The sequence below is a fragment of the Syngnathus leptorhynchus genome, chromosome 2, assembly GCF_054491065.1.
Source record: "Syngnathus leptorhynchus isolate UIUO chromosome 2, UIUO_Slep, whole genome shotgun sequence".
Lineage (NCBI taxonomy): Eukaryota > Metazoa > Chordata > Actinopteri > Syngnathiformes > Syngnathidae > Syngnathus > Syngnathus leptorhynchus.
In genome coordinates this window covers 4586115-4609044 of record NC_141196.1, presented here as the reverse complement: position 1 = coordinate 4609044, position 22930 = coordinate 4586115, and the positions used below count along the sequence as shown (strand labels likewise).

General features: G+C 44.9%; 2 protein-coding genes and 1 long non-coding RNA gene across 3 annotated transcripts in view; 2 read left to right on the top strand and 1 right to left on the bottom strand.

The window, feature by feature from the left end:
* The window catches only part of LOC147060221 (uncharacterized), a 64258-nt gene that overhangs the window by 4794 nt on the left and 36534 nt on the right, over positions 1-22930 (bottom strand). The window contains exons 6-9 of the long non-coding RNA XR_015065479.1: positions 19372-19527; positions 18559-18624; positions 14939-15063; positions 82-163 (exon numbers count right to left, since the gene is read on the bottom strand). This is a non-coding gene — a long non-coding RNA (uncharacterized LOC147060221). The remainder of the gene's footprint in view (positions 1-81; positions 164-14938; positions 15064-18558; positions 18625-19371; positions 19528-22930) is intronic.
* Positions 1035-2129, top strand: msantd1 (Myb/SANT-like DNA-binding domain containing 1). The gene is made up of 3 exons (XM_085905636.1): positions 1035-1291; positions 1359-1673; positions 1761-2129. Exons 1-3 carry the CDS (start codon positions 1035-1037, stop codon positions 2020-2022), a joined length of 834 nt encoding a protein of 277 aa, XP_085761762.1. The 3' UTR covers positions 2023-2129.
* Positions 2908-21849, top strand: rgs12a (regulator of G protein signaling 12a). Its single transcript, XM_085905627.1, has 18 exons — positions 2908-3081; positions 3944-5706; positions 6185-6277; positions 13701-13722; positions 13837-14000; positions 14221-14313; positions 14380-14523; positions 14687-14869; positions 14946-15096; positions 15173-15270; positions 15474-15665; positions 15790-15863; positions 15937-16063; positions 16214-16310; positions 16448-16506; positions 16668-16782; positions 17218-17757; positions 20981-21849. Exons 2-18 carry the CDS (start codon positions 3973-3975, stop codon positions 21241-21243), a joined length of 4149 nt encoding a protein of 1382 aa, XP_085761753.1. The 5' UTR covers positions 2908-3081; positions 3944-3972; the 3' UTR covers positions 21244-21849.

Below are 22930 nucleotides of genomic sequence, written 5' to 3'. Positions count from 1 at the left end.
AAGTTAAATGCCTAATTCATTTTTACTTTAGCATCCAAACACACAAATGTTCCCAAACAAAACTAACAGTGAATTACTTACGACCTGAGTTGCGCCCGACTGGTTGATCTGTAGATTAGTCTATTCCTTGGATTAACAGTCTGGATTACTTCCGCTTTAAACCCTGAAAAAGAAAAGAAAGAGAAGTTAGCCAGTTGCAATTGGATCACCCTTTTTTGTTCAAAAGATATGCCATCAATTGTCATTTTTCTTGGCCTTATTTTTGCATACTGCCTTATGAATTGGTCTGTGGATTTGACACATTTAAAAAGGTAAATATCAACAATACCAATGTACGCTCTAATCTAAAAATCTATTTAATCTGCGCAGCTAAATCAGATTTATGTGATGTCACAATCGTCTAGAATCTTTTAATTGGCCTAAAAATAAGGAAGGAGTAATTGCTTTAGTTTTATTGGGGTGCCCCCAAATGTATACACTTTGTGAAAATGACACAAGGTGATTATTTGGTGGACCCCGATTTGAGAGTCACACCCCTGCAGGGAACGAGATGATCCGACAAAAGCTTTTAAAAGGAAGCGGATTCTGGGCTGCCCGGTCATCAGAGAAACAAAAAGCAGTCTGGCATCATTCTTCCCCTCCCCCCGCTCTTTGCATTTCAGCAATGGCGTCCCGCTCACACTGCTGCCTTTCAGCTAAAAGCTTTTTATGTCCCAGCCCAATGCAGCAGCAGCAGGAGCAGGAAGAAGAGTGGCGCGGGTGGGGGGGGGAGTGGGAGTGGTTAGGGTGAAAAAGAAAGGCCTCCTTAGGCCGTCGCCAGGGCAACTGTGACATCATCGAGCACTAAAAGCTTTTAACCGGATTCCTCTCCTCCTTTAGGCCCCATTTTGAGTGCTCTTTCAGTCTATCCTGGAGGGGGGAGGTGCAAAGTCAGGCCTTAGCGTGTGGTTCCTTTCTCACCTTCGGCAAGCTCAAATTGCACCACACAGAACCGTAAAAGCCTTTCAAAGCAAAGAGCTTTTTTGCGTGGAAAAATGGCAGCGGGAGATGATTTTGCCTATTTAATTACTCATCCTCAGGGCGAGAAGCACCGGCGGGCCCCCAACTGGACTGATGGTGAAATGAAGGCCCTGCTCTACATTTGGGAGGAGAACCACAATGAGCTGAAAACTAGCAAGAGGAACGCAAAGGTTTACGAGAGGATGTCGCAGCGGTTTTTCCAGTTGACGGGCGAGCAACGCTTCAAAGAGGAGATCAAGATGAAGATCACAAATATGTCCTTCCAATACAGGCCAGTCAACCTCAAACTTCACCATCATGCCACAAAAAGTGTTGCTCATTTTTCTTTTTTTAAACAGGCGACTTAAGTCCAACGCCATGGAAAGCGGCGAGACCCCCGAATGGCCGTATTACAAGGCTATCGAGAAGATTCTATCCAAGCCTCTGGAGGTCGGACAAGGTAACTGGGCTGAGTCTCAAGGTGAGCCCCGGGATGAGTCCCAGGCCTCGACGAGTGCTGGGAATTCCTCCCAAGGGGGCGACAACCACTTGGGCCAGCCGGAGCAGGAGGTGATGGGCTTCCTGCCCGAATATACAGGCTCTTCGGATGAAATGGAGATCAAGCAGGAACTGGACTCTTGGAACTCTGACAGTGAGCACACACAAGGATCCAGGTAACCACTGTGACGTAGAGAGAGAGAGAGAGCGAATGAGAGATTTTTGGTTTTTTTTGCCTGATTGTCTTTTCATCTTCTCGTCAGCTCCCATCCAGTGTCTAGCAAGCAAAAGACCACAAAAAGACAGCATTTCCTAAAGCGGAGGAAGCTGCAGATAATGCAGGCCATGCTACGGCAACAAAAGCGCTCCAATCAAGCCATTGAAGAAACGTGCAGGGAGGTCCGCCGGGCCCTGCACCAGCAGAATCTGCTCCAGGTCCAGTGTATGCAGATGCAAGAGCGCATGATGAATCTTCTGGAGAAAATGATTTTGCCGTCCTCCACAAGTGGGAAGAACAAAATATGAAGTGCAGCATCCATATAGTTTTTTTTGTTTAGTTGTTTGAATTTTAGCTTTTTAGGCCCTCCACAAGTTTAATGCACGCATGTAAAAATGAATGCACTTATTTGCATTGCCGTAGAATTAAACCAAATAGTTTGACATTATTTTGCTGTGTGTGTTTAAATCGTTTTTGTGGCCTGATGAGCTTCCGTTGTTCTCTAAACTGTGAGGGCGGGACAGAAGACAGACTGTTGGAGTACTTTGGACCTGAGTGGTTTACGTCAGGGTTGGGGAACACACCGCAAATTTCCAATTCTATTTGATCAAAAAAATTTAAAAACATTTTTTTTAAGATACTGTGCCAAACGAGCACAAATATATATTTAAAGTAAAACAAATACTACCATACTCCGCCAAACACATGTCCTTTAACTTTGTAAAAATGCATTCTTACTTTATCAAATTAAATGATTTTAGACATTTTACAATCCTCCAATTTTTTTTGCACGTTACAATTAAATTCAGATTTTAGGAATAAATCATTCATAACACTGCAAAAAAACGTTTCTTTTTAAAATCCTGAGAATAACTTTTATGTTTTTACAGTTAATCATCGCTAAACCACATTTTTAATGTGTGTTTTTTTTTTAAATATTCTATGATACACTTTTAATTAAAAGGTATTTTAAAGTTTGTTGATGTCCGTAATGGAGCGCCTCCGTCAACCAACATCATGAGCCAATAGGATCGCACTATTGGTTTGAATAGTGCGCGAGAGTGCGATTGGCCAAACGGAGGCAAAGGGGCGGACCAGGTGACGCAGAGACGTTGCGTTGTTATGGTTACCGTCAATGTCGCTTTGTTCAAGCTCCGTTGTGCGCGTGCGCGTGCGCGTGAAGAGGTGCCGCGTCCACTACACCGCCGCATATGGAGAACACTTAAATCGCGACCCTAATGTATTGTTTGGAATAACTGGCCCTTGGAAATGGGAATGCCTGAGGTGAAAATGTCTAAACTGGGCGTTTAAAAGCTGTGTGGACTATAATTTTTTTTTTCGGGGGGAGGCTTTCGACACCGTATAAGGTAAATACCAAAAGTTCGGTAGTATTAGTAACAAGATTGTAATAGATTTGTAAGTAGTAGTAGTAGGAGTTGCGGACTTGCCGTAGTCGCGAATTTCTGTGGCCACTGTTTGTAAAACGCAATGCATTAAGAAAGAAATAAGTAAACACGACTTCTTGTGGTGTACTTGCAACTTGTTTCAAATGTGTGCCATTTCAAAAGGTCATCGAATACAAAACGTCTGGTTGTCATTCAAGTATTTTTGTTGAGGGGGAGAGCCAGCTGGCACTCTGCTCCGGGGGAGGATATAAAAGCCCTCTGTGCGTTTATCCTGAACAGATAACTCACTTAAACCAGACATACTTGGATCAGTTGTTTACTTGTTTCGTGTTATTTTGTTATTATTCAGTATTTCTGGCGTGACTTGAACAAGTTTCCTCTGAGGAATCAAGCATTATCGTTTAAAATGGTAGTAACCCAATCACACCAGAAATCCTTTCTTAACGGTCGAAAGTAACTTTTGACTTGTCCTAAGTGTAAAAAGAAGTTCATTCCTGCATCAACTCGCCTCGCAAGGTTTGTGGACGTCATTGGTTGACCGACATTATAAATGATCACAGATTTTGCATAAAAATGCAAAATATCTTTCAATCGGATCTGTCTAAAAACTAAGTTTAAACTTGGTGTTGCGGTTAGGATTAGGAATTTAAGGTTAAGGTTTTGTTTGGGTTTGAGCTAGGGTGTAGAGTTGGTATTTTTGTAGTGTTCAAGGTTTGCATCATTGTGAGGCTCGAGAAGACTGAGGGTCACTTGGGTTCACAGTTAATGCTCACAATCTTTTCACCATTGTTTTAACCGACCTTGTCTTTTTGTGTAACCATAGTATGACAACAACACAATAGTGTTGGCAAAATGAGGATCCAGGGTCAACCCGAGAGTGCGAGGAGGCGCTTGGATTTAAGCGCATCTGGCGAGCTGCGGCGCGTGGAAGTCCACCGTGGCCGTACGGGCTACGGGTTTACCATCTCGGGACAGTGGCCGTGTTTATTGAGCGGCATCTTGGAGGGAAGTCCCGCCCATCTGGTGGGACTCAAACAAGGCGACGGCATCATGGCGATCAACGGAGCCGACGTATCTACCGCTTTACACGAGACGGTGGTGCAGATGATCGGCCGATGCATCGGGCCGCTGCGCTTGGTCGTGCTTACCGAAGGCCGCGTCATCGGGAATCCCATTCTACACGACGAGAAGTTTTTAATAAGCCCCAAAAAGGCCGGCGTCCTACGCGCCATCTCGCACGATTCATCCAATTCCGACAACTGGCGTCACGTGCTCGGCGAGAAGCAGAGGCCGCTATCAGAACCGGACATGTCACATTGGTCCAAACAACAAAGTGCCGAAACGCAGGAGCCAAAGTACCAACGCCATTCTGTTTTTACGGACGGCGAGGACATTAATCCAGACTGGAGCATCTTAAACATGACCTTGGTGGTGGGCTACCTGAGCTCCACCGAGCTGATCTTAAATACGTTGCAATCGGAGGACGAGAGCTTAAAGGCCATCCGAGAGCGAATACGCCAGTTGGGCACGGAGCAGGATACCCACACGTTGGTCATGATGAAGATTACGTTTGATTGCATCCGACTTTGCGATGACATGGGAGCCGTTTTGGCGGCCTTTCCCACCGAGAACCTGGTCCTAGGGGCCGTTTGTGCCGAGGACCCTCGTTTCCTTTGCCTGGTGACCACCGCGCACATTATCAACGGCTGCGCCCCACAAGACACTCCGCTGAGAGCCTCCTGTCACGTTTTCTTCATTGACCCAGAGCTGGGAAACCACGAGGAGCACGCAGGTATCGCCGGGCGCTTTGGCTTCGACTGCACGCCTGATCCGGACACCTCCGGTTGCCTGGAATTCCCCCAGACTCCGCCGGATGTTCTTAATTTTGTCACGGTCCTGTACAGTGATATGGGGGACGCAGTGGAGAGGCTTCGAGTCAAACTAGACTCAGAGGCTCAGCAGCAAGCCAAGGAGAACGTCCAAAAAAGTAGCGCCAGTAGTAACGGAGACAGCGGCATTGACAATGCCTCACCCCCTGAGGAAAGAGCCGCCAGGGATTTCCCTTCCGTAATCCAAAACCACTCCGGGGTCCTCCTCCCCACCTGTCCATGGGATAATCCCGCATCCCCAGACCATATCCCGAGAAACCGCTACAATAATGGTCACCTAAAGAACAATGGTAGCACACACTCCCTTTCAGAGTCGCTTCCCGGGCCTGATTCTCTCACTGACTTTTACGGACGTCCCCCGCCTCGCTTGAAGTTCCAGTTCAAGCCTCCGCCTCCTCTTTCCCTTTTGGATAAAAAAAATAGCCTCTCGGAAGAGCCTCTCCGGGGTAGCCAGCGCTGGTTCTCCAAGCCAAAATGGCCCAAATCCCTCAGAGGTGATCAAGAGCCTACGGTGACATGGAACGACGACAACTGGTTAGCTGACGTTGGCCCGGGTGCCAAAGTGCGGAGCTTGCCGCCGCCCATGAGCCAGATTCCCCCAGACCGGTATCGGTCTGCCGAGGTCCTCCCGATGATGCCCCCCAAAGAGGAATGGACCCAAGCGTTTGTCCACCGGAAAAATGAGCGTGGCAAAAATGTGAGTTATCGAACAATACAAATCATAAGAGCAATTTTTTAAAAATCATAACACAATGAGGACTTTGTTAGTTTGTTTTTGTTTTTCACAAAAATACACCGATTCTGACAACATGGCTGCAGACAGTAGAATTTAAATGATTCGTTTCAATAAATATTTAAATGTAATGATTTCATTTGGGTGGTAGAATGACTTTATGGAAACTTTTTTTTTTTTTTGTCATTCTAGAAAACAGTTCCAAAAGGTTGCTATACTCATCATGACCACAGAATGTCGCTGTGGATCTATTTAGCAAAACACAACTCGAGTAATGAATGACAGGGTCTCACTGTCACTTTTTTTGGGGGGGTCAAAAACATACATTTGAAATGTTCAAAAAAGATTACATTAATATTTATTCATTGAATAAACAATATTTTATTATAACACTATTATAGTTGAAAAAAAATAGGACTTAACTCCACTTTTCTTTTGACAGGGCTCCAGGTTTTGGGGCTTGGGTGCACTCCGTGCCTCCAAGCGCCGCTCTTCAAAGCGTCTAAGCTTGGCCCGATCTCTGGATGACCTTGAGGTAAGTTTTACATTTCCTGTGTATGGTAACACGCCACCACAACAAAAACAAGACTAAGAATTGATTCACAGCCATACTACTGAGAAATGCGCCCTGAGTGACATTGACACACTTGGATGGATCATTTTGAATGTCAGAGGCATTTTTTTTACACGGCGTTTGCCATTCTTTCCATCAAATGTGTCATCTTTTGACAAATCATCCACCACCAACTGTGACGCATACTCTGTATACTACATACACCTGTATACATCACATGTACCTATGTTTGCGTGGGTGGTGGCTAAACTCAATTTTGACATTTCTCTCATGCCTAATCTTCTCAAATCAATCTGATGTAAGGCTGACATCTTTACAATCATACAGAAGCTTGAAATTCACAAGCTGGAAAAGACTCTTTCATCCCTAACCGTTAAAAACTGTACTTGACGGATACGTTCGTCGGTGGCAGTAAACGGTTCGATTCCGGTTGACAAATAGAAACGACAAAGAGCCACAGTCACAATGCACTCCAAAGCCAAATATGAAATGAGAACAATCACGAGGAGCTGCCGTACGCCACAACTCGCACCCACTCACATGCATTCAATACTACCATCCAAACTATAATCACACTTCATAAAAGCCGTTTGTCTTTGAATGCTCTTTCAATTTTCTTAGAATGCAGCGATTTTTGACCATAATTAATCACGAAACAAAAAGAAGCAATCAATTCTTTGCGGCATTTCTGTTGCCGCTGCTTTTACACCCTTGTTGCTCATTAGACACGACTGACTTTCTTTCCCGTGGCGCCTGTGGGCGTCAAAAGGGAAGGCATGAAGAAGACATGGAGGCGGAAGGTGGGAGGTAAACAGAGAGGAGGAATCTGCTGTGACCAGAGAGAGAGAGAGAGAGAGAGAGGGAGGGAGAGGGAGAGCGAGAGTCACGGTACGAGACTCCCAGTCGCTGCTGGGATTTAGGGCTCTCCCGCACTCAGCGCATCAAGCTCCCGCGAATGGACCCGTTTGCGTGCCACACACATGGAACCCACCATTACCCTCAACTCCGTAAGTCCTCTCTGGCTGTGTGGGCTGCTGCGGAATGTTTCTCGTTGCATGGTGCGTCGGGTCATCTATTCTTGCAAAAAAAATGCAAAGTGATCGAGTTGATGGTTTTTATTTGAACGACCAAAGGGTTTGTATCCCCGACGCCTCACCCCTACGATCAAAATTATCGCTGTCGTCTTCCCTCAAAGAGAGAATATTTGCTTTTTTTTGAGTGGGTCTCTTATTTGGGCTGCGGCGATTAATTGGAATATAGTCTTTAATAGAACAAAGCCACCGATTGCAGGTAGTTTCTTTAGGGGTGCAGCAGATGATTTGGTGTTTTGGCAAATATGAAATCATCTGTTTTGGCACTTTTTGGATTGAAGTGGATCTGGCAAATAATTATGGGATGGCTTCTATAAGAATGGAGATCACTATTTGAGGAAATACCGCTTGTTGTTGGCTTTGGAGTGAGGCATTTGTTCTTTAAAACTGTCACAAGAAATATTGTCAGCGATCAATTTTGATGTGAGATATCAAGTGAGTGAGACGTCTGTTTTGGGATGCAGCGTTTATGAGACCTGGCGATAAATTCATTGGGTCACGATGACTATTGGAGGATCTATCATCAGATGATGTTTTGAGGTTAAAGCTTTTTTTTTTTTTTTTTTCTCGGAACTGCCACCTAATCAGTGTATGACTCCAATAGAAATGGATCCAACTATGAGAGGGGACATTGCAAGTAGTTTGTTTCTGGTGTGGTGGATCAAGCCAAGAATTGGGGCAATATGAGTTGGGTCCGCTTTTTGACAGAATACGTTATTCGTAAAAGTGCAAAATGCCTCTTCTGTCCTTGGGGCGTTGTGTGGGTGTTTGGATGGAAGAAAAAGTTGGCATTCAGTTGTGCCGGTTTGGCGACACGCTGCTAAAAGGTGTCCGCTGGCGAACGTCGTTTTTCTCACCGCTTTTATTTGATCGGTCTGCTGCCCACATGCTGCTACGTCTGAATACGCGAGAGGCAGATGTGGATGCGGTTATCCAGTTCATTCTCCGACCGCCGCTGGAAATCTCGTGTTGCCGTGACATCATCTGTACGTACGGGCAACCACGCGAGATTTTGAAACTCACAGCAACCAATCTGTCGACTTTACAGGTGTCACCTCCGTTTATCTTTGTGGAGGCGTCTGAAGATTGGGGTCTCAATTGTTTTTGGGTTTGGGTGGATTAATTAAGTAGGGCATCTGTTTGGGGGGTGGATTAATTGGGATATGGCTTCCATTAGAATGGAGTCCAGGCAACCTGCCAAAGAATTAATCAAGGCACTGCTGGTATATGACAATTTTAGAGAAAATACGATTAACTGTCAGTTTGGAGTGTGGTGTTGTTCTTTTAATTCAAGTTGACCTGGCAAAGAAGAATCACTGTCCGTTTAGGGTTTGATATTTTTGTATTTAACGGACTCGCCAATGAAATGGGACGTGGCTTCTATTAGAACAGAGCCTCAAATTAGAAGGAATAAAGTTGTTTTTATGAGTGCCTTTTTTTTTTTTTTTTTCCCCCCCAAGCAGCTCAGCTTGCCCGCATGACCAAAACGATTAGACGGCAGAACGTAAACTCAGGAAGTCAACGATCACCCTCGCCCTCGCATCACGCCGAGCGTACCCACACTGAGCTTTGTTGTGAGATGGGAAAAGGGGGCAAGAGTCAGCAGGCTAATTACACGTGTCGGGTTTCAAGCTCGGAAAGTCCATTTGGGGTGTTTTTTTATGGGAGCGCAATAGCAGTGCGAGGGTGTGGTCGCGTCTTATGTGGTTGCCCTCCAGGCTCAAGCGAGCGCAGGCCATTCTTTTTGATAATACATGCTGGGAGGGGGAGGGGGGTGGGCTATTCCTTGCTTTTATGAAGTTGGCTGTTTATTTTACCTATTGCACTACTAGCCCTGTCGTTCATCTACAGGAGGACAACATTCCAACAACACAAAGCTTATATGCAGGACTTTTTCCTGTATCATTTTATTGTCATGAAATGATTGTGAAAGCACATCTTTATTTTCCCCCCCAAAAATTCTCCTTATATTATTGAGAACTTTTTGGGATAGAATTCTTTCATCCTATTTTTTTTTCCCCTGGTTAAACTGCCACTTAAAACGTGCTGTCTTTTCTCGTCTGTTTTGATTATTCACGCACCGTAATTTGGTCAAAATAATTTTTTTGCTTTTAATTTTCGCAAAACATTCTGTTTTTTTTTTCTCAGAGTAAATTCTGAGTATATTCACACATTTTATTGTAAAAACTGATTTCTTTTCCACTTTTACCAGAAATGTATTTTCCTAAATGTTTTTGTCATAAACATCCGTCCATCCATTTTCTGAACCGCTTAGTCCCTCTCATAAACATAATTCCCATAATAGCTACATTTGATCTAATGCTAATTGCAATTCTCTCCGTGTAATAATCAGATTTTTCTCCTAACATTTTTTTCCCTTTAACCAGAGACTATCATCATAAAAAATGCCAATTTCTTCATTGTAAAATGGGGATTTACCATTAGAACCTCTTGTGACCTTGTGTTGGAAGGAAATCTCTCCTCCCTCTTATCTGACGCACCGCTCCCTCTCCTCCGCCTCGAAAAGGAAGTCGCCTTGATGTTATTTTCATCCGCAGCAGATAACTGCGATGGTCGCAATATGTAATTAAGCGTCTTGTGACAAGCAAAGCATCACATGAAAAGCATTACTGTGCCATACAAACAACTAGAATGCCTCCACTTTGTTCTCATCAAAATATTCATTTGCATGAATTTGCACAGATAATTCTTCATTTTCAAAACAAACCGTCCAATCAAATTCCTTTGTTTTGCTGTGACGTATACCCTTCGTCGTACATTGGCATTCTTACGCTTGTGTTGCTATGGTAGGTGGCTACATCTAAGCCAGGGGTGTCAAACTTATTTTTGGTTGCAGGCTGCATCAAAGTCATTGTTTCCTTCGGAGGGCCATTGAAATTGTCTACCCAAATAAATGTGTGAATGTCTCATATTGTATACAGTGTAGGCGACACAACAAACTAAGAACTAAGATGAATAACTAGTTTTCAAAACAGAGACTCAGAATTTTTTTTAAAATATAAAAAAAAAAAGAATAGTAATAAAAATTGCCAGCAATATTGCTATTTCTTAAAAATGAAAACAATTAGTCATTCTAGTATTGACATATGAATATGATGCACAATTTGTCTTCGCGGGCCACATAAAATGTGGCAGGCCGTATTCTGGCCCCCGGGCCTTGCGTTTGACACTTGTGATCTAAGCGTTCACCATGTTTGAAGGTTTCTACGTGATAACGGTTTCTGGTCATGTCATGAGTTTTTAATTCTTACATTTGTAAAGCGATGCTACTTGGTTAGCTATGGTTTAAAAGGTATAGCAAGGTTTCCGGCAGAGGTGGGCATTCGTCGGTACTGTCAGAAAACTTTTTTACTTGAAACTTCAAAAAGCCTTGATGAAAGTTGGTCACTGGAATCGTCGCTAACTGGGTTAGCGAGTGTTTGCTTACGGGACTGTCTATTTAATTATGTTTTGTTGAATGTCGCAAACGGTCGCGGGCATTCGCCAGATTCACCGACAATTTTAACGCTTGCAAAACCGTTTTTCCTATCGCACCGAAATTTTGCCAACAGTTCTTTGTGACAGGAAAAACACTTCACAACCTTTTGCAAAATATTTGCAAGCAACACTCGCTTTGTGAGATACGGCCTATTCAACGGAATACATATGGTTTCAATTTATCCCGACGATGTTTTTCTTCTTTTTCAAGCCAGACCAGAGTACTAAAAGGAAAGGGGGGCATTGTGGTTTTTGTCAAGGGAAAGAAGGGGGGGGCTTATGATTCCTTCTCGTCAATGTTGGAGAGACTGTATGTATCGTCGGCAGGGTTTCTATGGTAACAGCTGCCGAATGAGGAAACCTCCCCCTCCGCCCCCTTCTTCTTTTTCGTCTTAGTCCAGTGCCATGTCAAATTTCAGGGTTTTCCCCCTCCCTCTCTTTCTGCGACTTGTACAGACACGGTTGGCGTAGCTCTGGGTGGGGAATGCTCAGGTATGCGCACGTCTACTTCGCCTTGCGTACCGCTCACCGAGCAGTCAAGGGAACAATGAGTCTCAAAAAGAGACTTTCCTTCAAGAGGACGTGGAACTTCAACACCGTAAGAACGCAGTTGTTTTTTTTTTCCCTGCAGTTGCCAACTCCTTTTTTTGTTTGAGTCAGCTGTTTTTCCCATCTTTTTGTGGCTCATCTCTTGCTGCTTCAAGCGGTGGGGGCTTGTGGTTATTTGTGTCACTTTTTTTTTTTTTGTTGACTCTGGATACATGTTCATCTGTTTTTTAATACCGAAAACATGCCTTAACAAGTTTGAAGGAAACATCAAGCGATTCTTCAGGGGTGCTAACCAGTGGCAATATCATCGAAGTTCCCTTATTTGTATCTGGATTATTTTTTTTGTCGAGGTTTTGACTGTTCCTTTGACATGTGCTGTCTGGTATACGCCAGACTCAGCAACCACAGAAATGTTGGAAATGCGTTTAATACCAGCAGTCAACACAGTATCCGATCAATAGAAGCTAACTTAGTTTTATTCGGTGGACTTATTGTGTATGTGTGTTAGGGGGGGGGGGCAGTTTCCTTTCTGTAGCCACCAACTGTGGACCAACTTGTCATCCAAGGCGTCAATAGAGGAAGGGAGTGAGTGTGTGGGCAAAGGGTGATCGTGTGCCTGGGTCATCACTTAGGGGACAGGACAAGGGCGGGTTGTGTGTGTGGTCCCTCATGAATACGTAGACCTCGTAGCCTCCTTTGTCATATTTAGACGAATCAAGAGACAACTTTAAAGTATCATATCATTGGATTTGTGACAACATAAAATGAATCTAACAATATCTTCCTGTTTATCACCGAACACATTTGTTATGGGTGAACTCAAAAGCAAACCTAACGTCACAAGTGTGATGTCTTTCTTCCTTCAAACAGTCACTGTGTAGTTAGGGTTTGAGGTTTTGGAATGTTTTTAGCTCCAAAGGGACACGCAGATGGTCAGTCTGTGTTCTCCTCAGCCGCTTCACACACATGGTGGCTACGGCGGAAGGTGGGGCGGGGTGGGGGGGGGGGTTCCTGGGTTTTGACTACACCGGGTTTAACACGGCAGCTGGACGGTTGTACAGAGGCTACGAGAGACAATTAGCGGTTGAGCGGCTTGCGTTTCACATGTGGTTACGAACTCAAAACGGAACAAAACGTCAGCATCGGGGGATCTGACAGCACGATGGGCACGACATGTCCGAGCTTGTGTTGTGGCTCGTCGACAACCTTGAAAACAAGGCATTGAGTCGCAAATTGTGTTTTTTAGTCTTGCCGCCACCTTTGTGGCAGAAACGTTAGCGTGACTTAAAGCGGATATTCACAACCACCGGCCATTAAAAGCCAAGCTTGGATTCAAATTAAGGCGGATTGGCAAACAAAAGATGGAATTTGTTGCTTTCATTTCCATCACCCAAACTAGAAAATATTTTTCATGATTTAACTTCAAAATAACTTAGGTGGCTACATGTCAGCTCTGCAATTTTTTTTCTGTCAATTTCCTGGTTTCAAAATGCGTTTGTAATATGTGGAAAATATCACTTTTAAACAAATGACACGTCTGACAATCTGAACCTAAAATATACAGCAATTTTTACGAGAGGAACTTATTTTTACGATCTAGACCGCACATGACAACTTTCCAGCGTTTCAGTCATTTTTTTTTTTTTCTTCACAAATGGCTATTCTCTAACAAGGAGCACAACGACAAACGTAGAAAATCTCAGGCACACCAACAATCAAATGTTGACCACGCCAATTCGTTATGCACCTTTCATCCGCCGTCAAATTCCTTGTTTGGCATGCAGAAATTTGGCCAGTAAAGCTGATTCTGAATCTGATTCTGCCAAGTCCAGGCTGCAACAATCTGTCGCTGCCATAGATAGGTGGACAACCATTTGAAGTAAATTCATCTATTTTCCTTTGGCTACACGGGGGTCTGTGGCCACTTGCCCTTTTCGTTGAGGACATCTCCATGTGCACATAAAAGCGCTCAATGACGCAATTAGCAAGTGAATGGAGGACCGTTAGAGCCGTTGATTGCCCCTCTTGGAAGAATGCTTACATTTAGGACACTGAGGAGCAAATCAAACGACGGGAAGGAGGGGGGGGGGTCTCCTACGCCTCCCCCCTCCTCCCTGTGGAGGTGTGAACAAGTGTGAAAGAGGCCGAGCCGCCACCCCCTCGTACAAATTAACACCAATCTCCAGCAGCCAGCAGGAGGTCATGACAGCAGCCTCTCACTCATGTCTCTCTTTGCTCTCTTTCAGTCGGCGGCTTCCTCGGACGGTGGTAAGTCTTTCGGAGCCTGATTTCGTCCGCCTTGAAATCAATATTTCAAGTTTCAAAAGATGCTCGTCACTGCTAACTGTCGATCTAATAATGTAGTACTTGTGTTCTGAACAGATTCCGGCGGCGTTCAGTTGCAGGGATGCTGCAGCCACAGCAGCCTGAACAGTAACGGAAGCCTTCCGGGAAGCCACCGAGGGATTCCGGAACAACGCGTGGCCAGCTGGGCCGCCTGCTTCGAGCGCCTCCTCCAGGACCCGGTGGGCGTTCGTTACTTTTCGGTACGTGCCCACAAAGTCCTCGTTTTTTGTTTTTTTTTTCAAAATCATCTGCACTGACTTTGGGTTGCAATACAACTTAATTCTGCCGAACCCTCATAGGGCTCAACTGTCCAGTAGAACTGATTTGACTCCTCCTTTCGCCAGCATAATCAATAAAGCAGGAATGTAAAAGTTCAACTTCAACAGGCAGAACTCAAGAAGTCGTCATTTGTCTCCACAGGAATTTCTCAAGAAAGAATTTAGTGAGGAGAATATCTTGTTCTGGCAAGCCTGTGAATACTTCAACCATGTTCCTGCGACTGACAAAAAACAGGTATGCCCGCCGCGTGTCATCACCCCACCGCCTTGTCAGAGATGACCAGAAGTGCGTTTGCCGTAGCTGTCGCAGAGAGCCGGCGAGATCTACAACAGCTTTCTGTCCAGCAAGGCCACCATGCCGGTCAACATTGACAGCCAAGCTCAACTGGCCGACGACGTGCTCACGTCCCCGAGGCCCGACATGTTCAAGACGCAGCAGCTACAGGTACGGCTCTTCGGCCGCCCACGTCAACAAAACACTGTTGTGATTTTGCGTTCAAAATGCAGACATGATTTTTTTTCTTCGCCTTGTTCTAATAGCGTGGAATTGATTTTCTCCTCATGAGGCCTTCCCTCGCTAATTTGCCCTACGCCTTTCCCATTTGCAGATCTTCAACCTGATGAAGTTTGACAGCTACTCCCGTTTCCTCAAGTCTTCCCTTTACAAGGAGTGCATGCATGCTGAGGTGGATGGTCTCCCCTTACCGGATCCCTACCAGATCCCCTGCAGTCCCGCACCGTCCAAACACAGCGCTAGCTCGGATCGCTCGACCCTTTCCACTCCCAAGAAGGTACTTTTTTTTTTTTTTTTTGCTCCCCCTTTCATATCAGTCGAGTTGTTAGATCCTTTGCCGTCTTACCTTGCAGGACGCCAGGAAGCAGCGGTCGGGGAGGTCACTCAACGAGGACAGCCGAGATGAAAGCGCTGACAAAAAACGTGGGATTTTCTTTTCGTGGTCTCGCAATCGGAGCTTTGGCAAGGGTCCTAAAAAGAAGGACATTAGCGATATTAATCTCGGTGAGTGTCACGCACAACTTCAACAAGGAACTTTTTTTCCCCCTCTAAAGGGAGCTTCCCCTGATTCTCTGTGCAGACTATTGGGGTAGTAACGGACGAAGGGAATCCCAAGGCTCCTTGTCTTCCAGTACCAGCCTGGAGATGGCCACTTCTTGCTCTGCTGGCAAGATAGAGGTAAGGATCCACTGGGCAGATCACCATGACAACACACAGAGCCCACTTTCGTTCTTCTTATTTGCCTGCCCACTCATATTTTTTTTCTTGGTACACATTTTAAGTTGGATATGATAGAAGAATGCAGCACGACTACACACGGAGTTCCAGATATGTGTTTGATTCCACGGAAAACACTCAAATGGTTTTCTACTCATTTGTAGTCAGACAATCGACACTCGGTGGGGGCGTGGGAGCGCTCCCCAAAGCAATGCAGCGTGACGCTGCCCGACGGCTCCATCTCCTCGATCGCTCTTCGGCCTGGCGCCTCCATTCGGGAGGTCCTCCAAGTTCTGTGTCACAGCATCGGTGTCAACGTGGCGGCGGTGGATCTCTTTCTGGTGGGAGGCGAAAAGGTGATCTAGTCCAGGATGAACACTGGGAATTGTAATTAGGGGGGGGGGAGTCTGCCATAATATAATTGCGGAGCTGATGTAAAAAAAATGGAAAGGTGCTAATTATTTTTTTTTTCAATTAAAGCCTTTAGTGTTGGACCAAGACTGCATGACCCTCAGCTCGCGAGATCTGCGATTGGAAAAGAGGACCTTGTTCCGGTGCGAAGCGTTACCATGACAACGCGTCGTACGGCGACTCTTGTGACGATGCCGTTCTCCTCTCCCCTTTCAGACTGGACCTGGTGCCCATTAACCGCTCAGTGGGGCTGAAAGCCAAACCCACCAAGCCGGTCGCTGAAGTCTTACGCCCCGTGGTGGCCAAGTATGGCCTCCTGCTCACTGAACTGGTGGCCAAAATAGTAAGTCGTGTGGGCTCGGAGTGCCACAGGGTGGAGTACCAGGGCTACAATTACTCCTCGTCACCCGCGGGGTTTATTTGAGTCTCGCGGCTTTCTACTTTTATCCTGTGTTCCGCCGGCGGTTCAAACACATCGTCTGCTTTGTTGTAGAACGGCCAAATGGAACCTTTGGACCTGGGAGCCCCCATATCCAGTCTGGATGGTCTGCGTGTCGTGCTGGACCGTGTTGACCCGGCCTCAGCCAAAGGTACCACGCTTACCTTTTGTCAAAAATGTGGCAATGCTAATTGATGTTTCAATGGTCAAAATGGCAATAGTTGTAAGTTATGTTGGAGAAGTATGGACTGAAATGGAATGGTCTCACGTATGGTTTGTGGTCCACAGATGTAACCAATAGCTCCTCCCTCAAAAGCCAACCGCCGACCAGGAGTCTATCAGCAACAGTAAGTTGACGGCCGGGAGCTGGCTCCATTCACCCAAATTAACACTTGGGCCAATGCGACAAACGGGTGTTTCCTCTTCACCCTAACTGACTAACCGGCTCGCATCCTTGGATGGAGAGGTCCGATCTAGCCTAACAGCGTTATCATTGTTGCGTCTGCAGGGAGATGAGAGGTCAACAGCGCCAAAGGAGTTTTGTGGGCGGGCGAGTGGACTGGACTCGGCACTACCAGGCGAAAAAAGAAAACAGAAAAAGATAAATTTAGACGAAGCCGAAGGTAAACCTCCCTTGTTTCATCTCTCGCCGCTCAGCTGTGCTTTGCCCTCGGAGCAGGAATCACGAACTTTGTAGGAATTTGTTCACAAGTCGGATTACGTCGCTGAAGTAGCCACCTCATTTGCATAGTGAAGCCAAAAGCTCATTTGACCAAATGAAGATCCTCCCTTTTTATATCGAACATCACTTTCAGCAAATGACAAGAGTTCAAAAGATCAAAATCAACTCCACATTTGGTAGCAAAGACATGTTTGCTTTTGAAGGACTGAAGTGGTTGCTTGAAACCAAAAATGGCAGACATCCTGAGTCTTTTCTTAGCCTGACTTTGGTCTGTGGGGTCGCTTCCTGCCCTATCTGCTTGCCATATGTCTCCATCTCGGAGCCTCTCGCTAGTTTGTCTAACTAACGCGCGACGTACTGTCCCTTTCCTCGGCAGAATTCTTCGAGCTGCTGAGCCGGGCGCAGAGCACCCGGGCCAATGACCAGCGCGGACTACTGACCAAAGAGGACTTGGTGCTTCCCGATTTTTTGCGTCTGGTGCCCCTTCCCGATTGCCCCTCCTCGGACCCGGCGTGCTCCACACCGGAGTCTCTGAAGCAAAGCCGTGAGAACGGCGGGCACCCTCGAGGGCCGCTGGCCTCGGGCTTCCGCTCCGAGAGTCTGGACTCCTCGCTCGGACACTTCGAGGCCAGGCGGTGCCTGATGCCCCCGTCTCGCCACTCACCCTTCGGCACCCACTTATCCCCCATCCCGCGGCCCCCGGACGCCCGGTCGAGCCTCCGCACCGTGGAGGAGGACGCTCACACCGACTTGACCCTGGTGGGGGAGGGTGACATCAACAGCCCCAACAGCACGCTGCTGCCGGCGTTCCCGTCCCCCATGCCGTCTCTGGAGGGGAGCCTGCCCGAAGCTAACTTCACCCCGCCGCCTCCACCCTGCCCTCACCCACAAGACGCGGACGCAAATTCCACTCCAGGTACCGCGTAGTAAACCAGAGCTCCCGTTTCCATTCCATCACTTCACCCCCTTCCTGCACTTTAATGAATTTGAATGATGTCTCTCTTTGATTGTCTGATGATTAAGACCGACACTGTCTTATAAATATTGGGTCAGAAATTTGGATATTTGGCAGTACAATTTTGAAAATAAGTTGGGGATTTTGTGTCAGTTGTGGAATGTCATCCCAAAGCAGTTTGTAGCCTCAGCAGGATGTGGAAGAATTGCTAAATCGGGCAAACTAGTCAAAGGCTCCTACAAAAACATTGTGCTCAACGTACAAATGGCCAAAACGTGCCGTCATTTGTAGAGGAGGGGGACTTGAATCACGATTTGACATTAGCTAGAAAAACTCGACTGGACCTCGACCTCAACTAACATTTCAAATTGCATTTTCACAATTAGGTGCCATTTGTTATGGAATGTTATTTTTTGTGTAGGGCGTGCAAACCTGTAGTGAAACGCTGAGGCCATCACAAAGGACATTCTAGAGACATTTTGGTCAAATGGAGAAGATGAGAATGGCAAAATGAAGATAGAGACAGCACTAAGCTTGGTCACAGTTTAGCCCAATCAAAATCAAACGTAAACAACAGAAATTGGGGAACGACCTAAGTCCGAGCCCTTGTATGACTTCACTTATGACTTAGTATCTCAAGGTACGGCTTGTGAATGAGAGGGGACTCCATTTGACTTGCTGGATTTTTTTTTTGTCACAGTAGTACTGTTATGTGATTTCCTTGAAAGTACAAGAAGATTAAGAATTTGAACGTCCTCCTACCTCTGCTCATGACTGGATGCTGACTCGAGAGGAAGGCCAGCCCATAGCAGTGTGAGGAGCGGTTTCCTGTTAAAAGATGAAAATCGTCACACTGCTGCGGGATAACGTTCCAAAACAGCGCAGATGACACTCCAAACTTATTTTCTATGTTGTCAGGAGACAAAGTCAGGAACAATGAGACAATGGTGTCGTCGCTGATGGTTGTGATTTTGTATCTCTCTTTGGATCTGCCAATCAACTGTGTACCTGTCATTTAGGCCTTGGAATAAAAGCTCCAATCGGATGTGATGTTCGTTTGTCTTTGATCCGCCTCCGCATGCCTTTCGCTGTTCTTTGCCTGCTGGCGTCATTCTCGTCGGCTCCTTTTTGGTGTTGCTGCATGCGCTTCTTGACGGCACGGGGGTGTGAATAACGATGCGCGTTCGCTCGGCTTCTATCGCTCGCCTCTTTCCAGCTCTGTGGTGTAGGTGGCGGTTACTTTTAAGGTGTCGCATTGTGGATCGTATGCAAAGGCTTGATTGGGCGCCATCTTATTCTTTGGTGGCGGGATATTTTAGCGGGTGATAGGGATTGCCGTGGTACTGGATTTGACTTTCTGCCTATGCCCACACATCTTCCCTTTCCTGTCTGTGGGTTTCTACATGCTTATTTTCAATTGAACATTTCTTCTCCATAGAAAACAAGGGAAATGAAGTGTAAAACCCCAAAAGTAACATTGGAACATTCTTGTGTGTTTTCAAAGAAGCTCAAACTTACAACTAGAACAACACGATAAAGCCAAAAGTATAGCAGTCTGACGGAACGGCGGCTGACCTCACTGCCGTGTGCACAAAATGGCTGCCGTGCTGTCGGTTGCCGAGTGTCTCCATCTGATTTTTTCCCGCTCCCGCTGGGCGCCATGGCAACCTCATCCTGCCGCTTCCAGTGTCACCTCTGATTTTTTTTAGACAGTCTTCTTCCATTTTTGAACTTTTGAAACAAAGAATAATAGTAAGAAAAAGAATAATACTAATGCATGTCAAGAAAACAATGGACATACGTTTTGGTCCAAATCCACAAAGGTTTTATGGTTAGTAAACAGACACACACACACACAATTGAAAATACATATGAGATTTAAATTTTGGTGATAGGAAATAGACAGGCCTATGATTTTTTTTTTTGCCCACGAGAGGGAGACATCACACAGCCCAACATTTTCACCTTGACCCCCAGTGCCACTATTAGCCTAGCACGGGAAGCTATAAAAAAGATAATGAATAAATACAATAAATTAAAAAATAGATATATTACAAAGAATGAAGTGGTTTATTTGATCACATTCTTTTAACTACTGCTATTTGAAAAAGAAAAGAATTTTTCTCTCAAATGTGCCCGGGAATGATAACAAAAACTGACAGAACAAAAAATTTGTCAAATACAAAAAATAAAAATTTTACAAAACGAATTATGATATGGAGAAAATTGGGAAACTTTTTGAGGTGTGAACTGACAGAATTGCAGTGCTACATACCAGCTTCAACACATCACTTCCTGGTGCGGTTGTTACCCAATCCCTCCGCATTGTGTCATCCTTTTTTTTTTTTTTTTTTGCTCCTTGAAGGAGGTCAGCTGTTGGAACTCGGAGGCGGTGTTTACATCAGCACTGAAGCGGCGCTTAATCACTCACTGACTGTTTGTTAAGTGATTCCCCTAGGAAACTATTTCATTTACAGCAGCTGGCCACAATTGCGTAACACTGACGAATAATACAAAAGTCATGTCAAACACTGAAATCGGGATGAGAGTAAAAATAGTAACATTTAAAAACGATAAATTGCTAACTGAAGACTAAAACCACAAGGCTAGTTCTACTTTTGGAATGAGAGTCAAATTGTGTATAACAGTAGCTCCGATCGCTACGATAATTTGGGTCAAATTCGGAATTGCAAACAAGTGTAAAAGTAGCGAAGATTTAATAACAATTGTTAACTGATGACGGAAGCGACTTTTTTAGTGGCACACTTCTGAATTACTACATGACAGCGACAAACGTCATATTTAAAAAATATGAAAACATCGAGGCGAGCATTAAATAAATGTGCGTGACAGAAATTTGAAAACTTTTTTGTTCAACTTTAGAGACACGTTTTTTTTTTCCTCCCCGATACTTTTGGTCAATTTCCGAACTGTACAGTAAAAATAGTAATGTGAAACTTTTTTTTTTCTGGTACTTTTGGGTTAATGCTGAACAAAAGTAAAAATAGTGAGGTCCAATAACAAGCAAGGATGTTGTAAGATGGAAATATTGAAAAAGTGACACATAATGCGAGCCTGGCAATTGTCTGATTTTTTTCTGAAAGTTTTGAATTTTTTTCCCAGTACACTTTTGGCTCTTGTCACATCCAATCCATTTTAAGCATCCCCTCTTTTCCGTTTTCAGGCATCAACTGCGCCTCCAAAGCACCTGGCGGGAAAGAGGCGCAGGAAGTGATGGACGTGGAGGGGGTGCACCTGGAAGAGGGAGCGCCGAGCGAGAGGCCCCGCGGGGACGAGTCGGAGCTCAGCCTGAGCTTTCAGGGCTACGTGGCTGAATTGCGCCAGTGCCAGAGTCGGATGAGGAACACCCAGCAGATGCCTCACGGCGCCGTTCGCCCGGACGAACAGGACTGCAAAGCGGACCTCTTTAAGGCCACCGTCGTCTAATGGGCCCTATACTCCCCTCCCCCTCCCCTTCCCCTCCCAGTCCACTGCTGCACTTTGAAAGCCCCAAGGGAAGGAGTCAAACAACTCTGCATGTCCATTAAGGCCTCCCCTCTATGAAATGATTGTTATCGTACATTGGAATTCTGGTGTTTTGGTACGTTCAGTTGGTGTAATTTGGTGTTTTTGATTTAGCTTGAAATTTCTATGACAAGTGATAAAAAATGACAACTTCTAATACGGCATATTGTTTATTTGCAGCGTTTGTATTCGTATTTTTATTTAGTATGTCCCTCTGCAGACTTTATGAAGAAATATTGTTCAAATTTATGTTTTTAAAATAGGTTTTGGTTTTATTCGATATTTTCTCTCCCATCCAAGTAAATGGTTGTTTATTTTAAATTTAATTTAACAGGACCAAACGTTTACGTCAATATTTTTCATGATACCCATAATTGTGTTTCATCTAAAACTTCCAAATTATTTTTTTTAGGATCAACAAATGAATTCCTCCTTTGTGCTTCCTGTGTTGATTCCGGATGGCTGAATATTTCCTGTACTTTCTGCTTCTGTGGTTGAAGTTGTCAATTAAAAAAGAATCTCTGATGACTTTAGAGTTGTGACGACTTACTTCCTGCTGAGTTGAAAAAAACAAAAACATTGCTTAAGTCAGTCTTTCCCAACCTTTTTACATCCACGGCACGGAAAAAATTTCGAGGCACGCCATCGACAAAAATCTGTTGGGTGTTACACCAGCTTCTATATTAAAATTAGTCATATTAAACGAAAGACATGAACGTGCTATATAAATTAAGTCCTATTCCAATATATATATAGAGAGAGAGAGAGAGGGGGAGAGAAAGAGAGAGAGAGAGAGAGAGAGAGAGAGAGAGTGGAATAATTGAATAAAGAGAAATATATATATTTTAAATTGTATTACTTTTTCAATAAAAGTGACAGTTTTTAAAAAGGTTTTAGACAGCATAAGGAATAAACTATTGAAAGTGCTTGTAATTTTAAAAAATCAACAAGAATTAAATGAATTAAAAGGAATCAACATGACTTGACTGTTTATTGTTTTAGACAAGCTCTATAAATATTGCGACATGCTGTGATTTCCGTCAGTCCACAAACGCACCACGGCCGTCAGAGCGTCACTGTCACAGAAGCAGACAGCAAAAACTGATTTTGTGCCGATGCAGCACAATCAGACCGACACAACATGACATCTCAAGATTCTCTGATTAGCAAGTGGCTGACCGGGCCTTGCGCTAACTGACCACTGATTTGGCGATCCTATTTACAAGGCGCTCCGGAATTAATATTGGACAATTTCCCACGGCACATCTGAATATCTCTCAAGGCACACCAGTGGGCCGCGACACAGTGGTTGGGGAAACACAGGCTTAAGTAGTGCAGCCATCTCCGACAATGCTGAGATTGTTAGCATCTGGACTGGGCCACAATGACAGCTGGTGGAAATTAGAGGTTGTAAAATGGGATGTTTTTTTTTTTTTTTGATGGAGCATGTCCCTGCAGGAATGTCCCCAAAACATACCCCCCCCCCCTCCCCAAATGTTGTTCCAGAAGCAGAGGTTTTAAAACCTTTTTGGGGTACAGGGGAGATTTTAATGCTAATCAAACCTAATGAAAAGTGGCCGAATACAAAGGCTATACGATACTGAAGATA